The sequence below is a fragment of the Neodiprion fabricii genome, chromosome 4 (genome assembly GCF_021155785.1).
Source record: "Neodiprion fabricii isolate iyNeoFabr1 chromosome 4, iyNeoFabr1.1, whole genome shotgun sequence".
Taxonomy (NCBI): Eukaryota; Metazoa; Arthropoda; class Insecta; order Hymenoptera; family Diprionidae; genus Neodiprion; species Neodiprion fabricii.
Window position 1 is genome coordinate 23,644,634 of NC_060242.1, and position 10,352 is coordinate 23,654,985.

At 34.2% G+C, this 10,352-nt stretch overlaps 1 protein-coding gene across 1 annotated transcript; it reads right to left on the reverse strand.

Moving 5' to 3' along the window:
• Positions 1-788: 788 nt before the first annotated feature.
• Positions 789-9,111, reverse strand: LOC124181027 (oxysterol-binding protein-related protein 2). The gene is made up of 9 exons (XM_046567132.1): positions 8,300-9,111; positions 6,307-6,505; positions 5,238-5,347; positions 3,961-4,119; positions 3,672-3,872; positions 2,649-2,838; positions 2,063-2,176; positions 1,699-1,916; positions 789-1,223 (listed from the first exon to the last, which is right to left on the reverse strand). Exons 1-9 carry the CDS (start codon positions 8,323-8,325, stop codon positions 1,121-1,123), a joined length of 1,320 nt encoding a protein of 439 aa, XP_046423088.1. The 5' UTR covers positions 8,326-9,111; the 3' UTR covers positions 789-1,120.
• Positions 9,112-10,352: the final 1,241 nt, after the last annotated feature.

Below are 10,352 nucleotides of genomic sequence, written 5' to 3' on the forward strand. Positions count from 1 at the left end.
AGTAGCAAAGGTTTCATAGAAAGTTATGACTCGTGAGTAATTTTTATGAGAAAATACTTCAATGTGTTCAGAAGGTGTACAAACTCTTGTAGAGTACAAAAAAAAAAACACGATGGATATTGAAAAGTGGTTAAAACTAATAAGTAATAGAAGAAAATGAATTTGTCATTTAAGTCATATGTACAATTCGTCAATATTGTTTTCAATATCTCTAAAATATGTATATTACTATCAATTTTCATGGTTTTAAATTCATGCTGTGGTAATTGATTATACTTATAGATTCAGCATATTTTGCCTAAATTATCCAGATTTGAATAAGACGCGTACGAGTTTCACTGTAAGGGGTATACGGTTTGCTAATACCAGAGTACCATGGATTATAATTTGTTGTTGGAATTGCAAAGGTTGCAGTATGCATACGATTTTAAGCTGGACGTAAAATACTCCGACCTATTTATACAATGTCCAACTGTAATCACATCAATATGACTATATACACCTTAAACCTTTTGCACAAATAGGAAACCAAGGAAACGAAATCGAGAATCGATAAACTTCGTATGAAGAAACAACAGTTCGTTATTAAATTAAATTATACTCAGGCAACCTACAACTAACTCACATATCGATATAATTTTCCTAGCATCTATTACGTTATTCTCTAATAAATATACGTTATATATTTCTATTCTGCTACACGCTTTTGCAGTATCTTCTGGAAGCCAACTAATATATTTAACTGTAGATTCTCAAGGCAAGTATCGATTTCTTCTTATGTGTAATTCTTTTTTTTTTTTTTTTTGTTTAATGACTATTTTGCCACTACAAACCAATCGACATTTGAACTTCGAAGGAAGTTGACTCCGGCGGATAGCATGGCAAGATATCAATAAATTAGCTTCATCTGATATTCTTCCTCTTTACAGACGATAAGTTATTTGGTCAGTAGCCATTCCTTTCTCTTTTTTTTTGTGATATCAGCTTGCGCAATATTATTTTTTTCATTATACACCGAGTACAATCCTATAGGTTCGCGCTTCCTAATATCCAGCGACATGAGTTACATACTTACTACAAATCGTCACGATTACATCAATTACACGTTATACAAACTGACCTAAAATATATCTTCGATGTCTGAATAATTTCGATTCCAGTATTCGCCTTGGTACAGCCAATCCACTTGTTCCGAATATGGATTGATGCCAGTAGTGAACCACCTGAACATAATTAAACAAATTTTATACCTGATGTTCCGGTTAATTATTTGATCACGTTTCAGCGATGGAGAATCGCCACGTAAAAATAGGGTAAATTGATATCGATTACAAAGATTGGAAATTGACTACAGAAGTTTGGGGCCATCCATGAACTACGTTACCAGTGGAAAATTACAACCGAAGCTTTTCATCCAATCCTCGTCTCCTCCATTAAAATAACGTCACTTTTTCGACGACAGTTTTATTTGCAAATTCAAGTAACATGGACTGTGTAATAAGGTCACAAAAATAAAACCCCTTATGGGGATTGCATAAGATTACAGGGCATGTATATGTCATCGGATGTCAATGGTGACTAACCCCTCACTTTTCAGTTGATATTTAAATTTCCTGATGTAACTGAGGTATGTCAGTATTGAGTTCATCTTAGTACTTTAAAAAACTAGAACACAGTTCGTTACATGTATGTATGTACCTTGGTGCCCATTCGGAACCGCTGTTTTGTTTCCTTGTTTTTCGAGACCTTCTCTGCTTTTCTTCCAATCTTATTTTTTCGGCAGCTGCACCATCTTGATCTCCCATTTCGAGTTTTCTAATGTCAGGTCGAAGCCTGGAGTCAGTGGGGCACAACATTTTTCCCATCCCAGGTTCTATCTCGTTAAGTGACATTGCAAACGTTGTGAATTGGTAGAACTGAAACGGAACGTTTCAAAGTTATTAGTAAATTGAAATTCACCACTAACAAAGAGAAACATGCTTAATCTCTGAGTTCGTTTTAAATGTGCATTTTATAAACGAATGTTTAATATGTTTATACAACGATATTTCTTTATACTCACTTCGGCACTATTTTGCGGCCTTGGAGCAACTTTCCAAAGGGTAGTTGATCCTGGAATCTCGTCAATAGTTGGGCTATCATCCCCTTCTGTTCCCGTTGATTCATCGATTGCGTCCTAAAGTAATTAACATTCGTTTCAATATTTGTCGAAAGACAATTAATTAAAAGCCCTTTAAATCAATCTGTAAATAAGTAATCTTATGCCTTAAAAAACTATCGATTGTAAAAATTGAGGATTTCATTTTAAAGGTCGTGATCGAATAAACATATATACAAGAAATTGAACCTTTTTTTCACTTAAACAAATTATGATTACGCCCTGGAAAAACTTCAATGCAATTTTTCTCCAATATTTATAATCTCAAAGATTCTGATTGGGTTGAAAATTAGAAGCAAAGAGATCATTTTCTTTACTGCCATGGTGACTTCTCACTCGGAAACATCGAAAACTTGAATCTTGAGATGGTCTTTTTACATTCCGTAATATGTATACTTATTCCATTACGGCCTCTTTTGCATAAAAAAATACAAACGGTGAGAGGGACTCAATGCGGACTTAATTACGACACTTATTGAGGTGAAAATACCTGATGAGAAGGTTTGAAAGCGCCCACTTTGAAACTATGTAATTTAGCCAGGACTTTCTTGTGTCCTGGGCTACCTTGAGGACTTTTGTTCTCTCGTTTAATCCTCTCCAATGTTTCTTCATACAATATTGGTTCGCACACTCGTAGGTTTTCAGTCCACTTACCGTAGAGAAACACTAATTTTTTTTTACTAAAAAGAAAATCAGTTTTAATAGAATTCCTACAAATATTTCGCAATGAAAATCTGCGACGTGTCATCATCCATTGTTGAGAAAACTTTTTAGGATTGTAAAGGGGGGGGGGGGGGGGATATTTGCCACGCGCCTTTTTTTACATCCGCGAAATTCTGTCCTCAGAGGGTGAAATCAACCCCTTAAATTACCGCACTTTCTCATTCTTCGCCTTTCATGTTGGGTCGAACAATAATAACTGGAAGCTTTTTTTTTCGATGACAAAGTGGCACCAATCATTTTTGGTGTCATTGATGTGAAATCGTAAAACAAACTCAGAAAATTAAAAATATGGCATCGATGTTATCAAAATAAACTTGCACCTAGGGGGTTTCATGAAATTCTAACTGATTTTAACAAAGTCGATCCGCCATTTGGTATCCGCTATTTTTAATGTTAAAATTGTGGCATTAGATTCTAAATCACGGACACCAAAAATCCTTCGTATCGCTTATTGACAAATATCTGCGGACAATTGCCATTCGAACGTACAAAAAGATGGAAACCAACAAAGTGTGAGGTTCGATGGAGTTAATTTCACCAGGTTAGGATAGAATTGTGGAATAATTTTAGAATACCTCTTTCTCCTTAATTTTTTTAGTATACATTGATTCCGTGTGAAAAAGCTAGTCTTACAGCTTGCAGTGAGTTGTCTCACTGTACTCGTGTCTGACCCTTAACCATTTGCTGAAATCCTAGTTCCTTACGTGCCATATTATCTAGCCACACCCCCGGATTCGTTTCCAATCCCACAAAGTCACGTAATCTTAAAAAAATAAACTGTAAAAATTACTCCTGATCCATTATGAAGCCTTCTACTTTATGCAAGTCTTTTCCATTCCGACCAGCGCTTTTGAACGACAATGTAGACTTCAAGTTAGCATCTCCGTATTGCCTGATTTCTAGTGCACCCAATTGTTCCATCCAGAATTGGCCGACAAGTACATTGTGTAATATGCAATTGACATTCTGCCATGTGTAAGCCTCCTTCCATCTAAACAACAAACACAACTCTACAGATTCTTCGCTTTATTCAAACTCCGTCATACGTTGACATTGTGTCGTGTTTTTGGTCAACTCACTTTGGCAGCTCGACTGTCACCATACCCTTCGGATGAATTTCAACTGATTTGCAGAAGAACTTTAGCTTCGGATGTATGCTACCGTGGAATATGAAGTCCTCACTGTCGGCGTGAAAGGCCGATACTGGTGGATGATGTGACACCTGCTCGCATATTATTCTGAAACAAAATATAGGTGCGTATGTATCATAGAGAAATTTGATATTGCGTGTAGTTTTTAGGATTATTTTAAATACAGTTTATATAGCGCCGTTATGATTTAAAATTGTTACTGTAGTCGTTGGATTCGCAGTTTTCAAATCTATTCTCAAAGATGAAATGCACACTGCACGGTCTGGTTCTTAAGTAAGAAAAGGAGAAAGAACGCTTCGAATAATTTCCAGCAGTATTATCTGCGCCAATAATAGTGAGGGCATATTAAACGACGTTTCTATTATGTAATAGTAATCAATCTGAGCGAATTTGAATAATAAGAATTAACCGATATAGCGATGTCATTAAGTTAAAAAAAAAGGGTATAATTGGAAGGTCGAAAATGATTAAACGAGTATTATAACTATGCTATACCGTAAGATTTCTTAAATGGTTTTCGCGCAATTTATGAGAATCTGTTTAGCAATATAAAACCTTTTCTCAAAATATTGGTGTCATAGTTTGTGGTAATTGAATCTCCTTGAAATCATTTTCATTACACAGCAGAGACGTTGTTTCATTTGTGATCACTGTCATTGGCTTTAATAATGAAAATGACAGAACGTGTCAAATGGTAATTTACTTATTAAATTCTGATTAAGATTATGCAATACGCCTTTTTTTACAGTTCGTTTAACTCGTCAACTCGAGAATATATTTACATATTAAATTAATACTACGGTAAAATTGAGAGCATTTTCATTCGAAACGTATCGAATAAATTTACAAAAACAAAAACGTAAAGAAGAATAACTGAGGAGAAAATTTTAAACTTCTTAACATTTGCCTTCTGCGTTGTCTTCGATTTTGTGCCATTCACTATATTTAGATGGGAAATCAATAAATTAATGGAGGCACTAAAAATGACAGATATGAGATCATTATATACCAAAAAAAGACAAACCTAATTTTTTTATTTTTTTGGTTTCCTGTTGGTATATAATTTACGTTCTTATATATAAAAAAAAATCATTTCTAATAGGTCACATTGGTGCATTTACAATTAGACATTAGTTTTCAGGAATACCGGTATTATCACTAATTTTTGTTTGGTTTGGTAATTTTCCTATATTAATAACTTGTACCTAAAATCTTCTCGTTGAAGTTCGTAGGTTTCGCCAAGCAACGGATTAAATGGTTTTCCCAGGCGTTCCCAGTTCGATGCTAATGCGCTTACTGCAAATGCCGAGACGTACTAGAGAAAGAACACATAAAAAATGATTACAGTAATATCAAGCGATATCGTGAGTTGCCCATTCATGCTACGGTTCCAATTTCAGATACCGTGATATACAATATAAGCTGTATTTGCGAAATTTTAAGCAATCAAAATTCATCGATTTATTCAATTCATCAAAATCAGTTTTTTCGTGTAGTTTTTTTTTTCGAATACATTTGTTATTCCATACGATTTTAAACGATGCAAGTATACTTAGATACGTATTTTTGTTAGAGTGAAAACACTGTGAGATTAGTTGTTTCCGTTACATAAGTAAATACGCTAACAGTATCAAATAATCCCTAATAAGATGACAAATTAGTCCAAGTACAAATGCTCGGAGAATTATTTTTAAACGGAAGGCTCTGTAACAGAATCGATCAACTGCAGTAATACATGAAAAATAATCCAAAAAATACACAAACAAAATTGAAAACTGCTTCAGAAAATGACGAGTTTTTTTTTACCATCTTGCTTAAAAATTGCTAAGAATAACAATTGGCAGTTATTTTATGAGTATCAGCATTTGCTCTTGTCGAAAGGAAACAATTTAGATCACTGAAGTTATACATAAATTTGCATCCAATATTCAACTACAAGGATACTTAAACTGTTTCGAAAAAAATTGAAATTATACTGTTTACTTAATCGAATCATGACTGAATCAATTATGAATTATTATCTTGTTGGAATCTTGATACTTGTTGTTTATTATTTTTGAGTTTTATTGTTTGATATCACACAATTTTAATACGATCAAAAGTCGATCGATAAATAAAACGGAAAAAAAACAAATTGGGGGTTCTGGATGTGCGATTATCACCGAAAATAAAGTCTAAAAAAATTAATATCGGTCAAGATAAAAATCAGTCGATTTGGCATGGAATGCCCCAGATATGTTGCACTGATCAATTCGGGAACATCTTCGGGATTACCTGTAGTCTAACAAGAGGATTCTCTTCCATGGCAGCTTGCTTGAGTAGCTTTGCATATTCCATGTACTCAGCAACTCGCTGGAGGAAGGACAAAGGTTCGTTGAAAACGACAGGCATTGTAATTTTGCTGAGATCTTTGCCCAGTGTCAATACCGAGCAAAGGTTCACCTCGGAGCGTCCAGGAGCTGGCAAAGACGTCCTAGAACATATCAAAGTAGAGAGACGTGAGGCCATTTTTCGACTATCCTAAATTACATCTCTCGGAGATTTATTTAAACTGCTCGTGACAAGGACAGCAAATATGTTACGTATAACTTCACAGTTCGACAATATAAGTTCGTAACTCACGATGAAGATGAAAAGATATATTATATAACATATTGGAGTATTCTAAGAAATTTTAACCAATACCAATGATGTCAGTGAATACAATATCCATATTACTATGTAATAAGAATGCATATGAACAAATTTAGATAACACAAGCTAATATATAAAAATTTGGAAAAAAGGTTTTTTAATCGCTACGATCAGATTTATTAAGCTTCCGTGTCTTTTTTTTAGGAGTCTATTGTTTTTAAGCTCGTTTTGCTTGCTGTTCAGACAGCCACGAATTGGCTGAAGAGTATTCAAAAAATCTAACATTATAGTGCAGTATAATTATGGCGCGTAAATGTAAATATTGAGGAAAATCTGTTATACCATACTTACGTAAATATATTTTTATTTGCGCTGGAGACAACTGTTTATAAAAATCTTTGAACATCTCTATAATAAACAAAATAAGCTCAAAAATATCATAATCGGATTGAAAATATCAGAGCTTAATCATTTTGAGTGTTTTAATTACATAAAACCTTTCTCAAATTTTTGGCTTCTCAATAGTTTGTGTTATTTAGATTTGGTCTATTCATTTCCATTATTACATAGCAAGGATTTTGTTTCGTTCGCTTCCACTATCATTGGTGCAGATAACACAGCTGTAGATTTTTCGAAGCGAATAGCGTTACTGGTGATTTTTGTAACTGTTTTTATTCTTATCCCAACTTGTGATTCAGAAGAACATATTAATGGTCACATTTTGTTCTCGTAATTCGATTTCAAATTTTCGCACAGGAACAAATTTTCTTAGGGATTTCTTTTCTCACCTCCAACTGCGAAAAATATTATTTTCGAAAATTTGGGCGCGTCTAAAAATTGAGATATCCCCCAACGAATTATTCTATGTATATGATAACACATGGCAAAGATGCGAAAAATTCGACGACCATGAGTGAAAAACCGCGTAACTTTTTAGAAAAGCCAAAATTTTCACAAGGGTAAAAAGAAGTTTCGAAAGAAACAAAAATAATTATTCGTTTTTATATTGCGAAACAATAAGTACAAAGCCACCGAATTACACAAGCCAAATGTGCAATATGGATCGCATTCAAAATAACAGCTGATCAGAATCCAATCCGTAAATAATTAACGTTGAATACGTGCTATACGGATTGTAATATTTTTCACAGATCTATTTATAATTATATGTTAAAACTGAGTAGTGAGTTGTATTTGTAAAATTTGAATACGATATTATACGTAAATAAATTAGTCGATTATTGATTCGTTAACGAAGCGGCAAATATAATCTCGGTTCCGTTACAATTGCAGATATGTAGGTTCGTACAGAAGATAGAAAAAAACGCTATTGAAATGTAAGAATAACCAATAATATATAAGTTAAATTTTTCTTCGACTTGTGTCAATTATGTCGTTATTAAGTTTTTTTGCTATTCGTGTAAGGATGATTTCATGAGCAGGGAGGTTGAAAGTAAAATATATTACAGTAAAATTATATGAATAATAGATTATGGGAACACTGATAAATGATATTTTTTTAAACTTGAGACATAAAAAAGGAAAAAAAGATATTTAATTGAGAAAATCGGTTTTCTAATAATTATTCATGTCATATTAACGTATGAGGCTGTGCAAAAGTAATTCGACTTACCTGTGCTGTTGATTCCCACTAGCCATCGTACGGAATAATGATTAAGTATGAAAAATGTATTTCTGTTATATACTCGATTTGAACCGTCGAGCCCAAGAGATTACGATTTTTCTTTATTTTAACACCCAACATCCGAGAATCCCAATTTGTTCGATACCTTTTTTCAATGTTATTATTATTATTATTATTTTTGTAGTTGTTATTATTATTCGATAACTGGTCAATAATTTCTGTCCTACGGTAAATGTGATATTATCACCGTGCCAGATGCATCGCTGCTGGAATTTTATTTACCACCTCGGTAAATATTACTATTCCCCGAAATTTCTAAGAAATTTCAATTACAAGATGAATTAATAATTTTTCCATGGTGTAAAACCGAAGTTAACGTTAAATTCTGCCAAGTAAAAATCTGCAAGTACGAATGTAGAAGCACACACTCGCAACACGCGCACACAAACACACGCGTACAAAATGACGTACAGATTGTATCGCGGATTATTACGTAATATGTAATCAGCTGTAATATACAGAGGGTTGGTTTTTATGGAGCGACGAATGGAGGGTGCAACAATGTGATATCCGAATCCAAAACACCTGCGGGTGGACGACTAAACTGTGTCTCGTAGCTGTCAGGAGATTGGTCTCGATGTACCATTTATATTCGATACTGAATTGAAATAACACGGATTTGCTTCTGTTTGTCCAGAGGATTAACACTGTTATGCAATATCGCCAATGGTCGCAACTTCATGGGAACCTAACTTTACAGGGGCGGGTGGCACGGCCGAAAGCGTGCTTGACAAGCTGCTTCGCGTACATCAATAAAACTGGGCATGAGTATCAGGAAGGCGGAAATTCCCGTGGAGTAACTATCTGATTTGTCGCTGAAGCACATGCGTGGCTTCACTTCGTTAAATCAGACATTTTTGGTCGGATTCATCCGATTTATACGATTTATCCAATCATTTGCGTTCGCTATGACTGGCGCAATTTGCAATGTTGGAAAATTTTTTCAAACGATTCGTTCTCGCTTCCCAACCTCTCAACTCAGAGGGTGGGGCTCATTGGTCCTTAATTTATTCCCGACAGAGAATCGAATTAAGGAATTAAATTAATTTGTTCAATCTACAATCCAAATTTCAGTCAATGATTAATTATGTATAAAACTGGTGAATATTTTTCCTGTACGTGTAGTCCGAAAAAGACGTTCGCAGAAATCTGTAAATCATAAAGACTCCGCTGTGGAGAAAAATTATGTGTCACGAAATGGCCGCTAATATGAACCACTTATCTCTAGTGTGAACATATTTATGTAAGCGTAACGCCACGAAAGTTGAGTGACTAAATAAAGTTTTAAAATGCATCTTATAAACAGTCGCAGGGTTTTGAAGCACTCAAGAGCGGGAATAACGAAGAGCTAATCAATCTGTCGATTCTCTGGGCAATTTGAATATAGCCGCCTTAAATGCAAGACGTACCCTAACTATGTTTAACGCTAATGTCGGTAGAAGCACGTATCTTTTGTATCCGTATATAATTAGTGGATGATAATTTCGATACGAACTTTACAAAACCACTGAACCAGATTTTTCTTTCTTTCGATAGTCAATCCGATATTCAGTATTTCTTGTTCATAATCCATATCACTGCAATTCTGTAAAATTGAATGCGATGCCAACATAAAAAAAAAAATTGTCATTAAACCCGTAGAACATATAGTCTTTTGAATACAATGAGCCGTTGTAAGGTGAAATCAAACTTATAATTTACTACCTAGACTTTCAACCATTTCGAAGCGGCGCGAGATGAAGCATCAATATTATTTCATCTTTGCTCTATAATTCTAGCATTTTTTTTTTGTATCTCCATAAAAATCGTTTGTACAATATAATAATTTGATCAATATCAAATGCAACTGAACCTCATAAGAAATTGTTTAAAAACTATCGCACTTCGTCAAGAGTTCAAAGTAGCTACGAATGCGAGATTTGCTTTTGAGAGGGCTTTGAAAAGATTTAATTTCGCGCCAAGCGCTATCGCTAACCAAGAA

What these genes read in the sequence shown, in the direction of transcription:
- LOC124181027 (XM_046567132.1), bottom strand. Translation starts at nt 8,325, where the DNA reads ATGGCTAGTGGGAATCAACAGCACAG. An exon ending in CTTCAACGAGAAGATTTTAG is followed by an intron (nt 4,120 to 5,237) that starts GTACAAGTTATT and finishes ATTTTGTTTCAG; the next exon opens with AATAATATGCGAGCAGGTGT. An exon ending in GGTTCCGAATGGGCACCAAG is followed by an intron (nt 1,224 to 1,698) that starts GTACATACATAC and finishes AATTATGTTCAG; the next exon opens with GTGGTTCACTACTGGCATCA.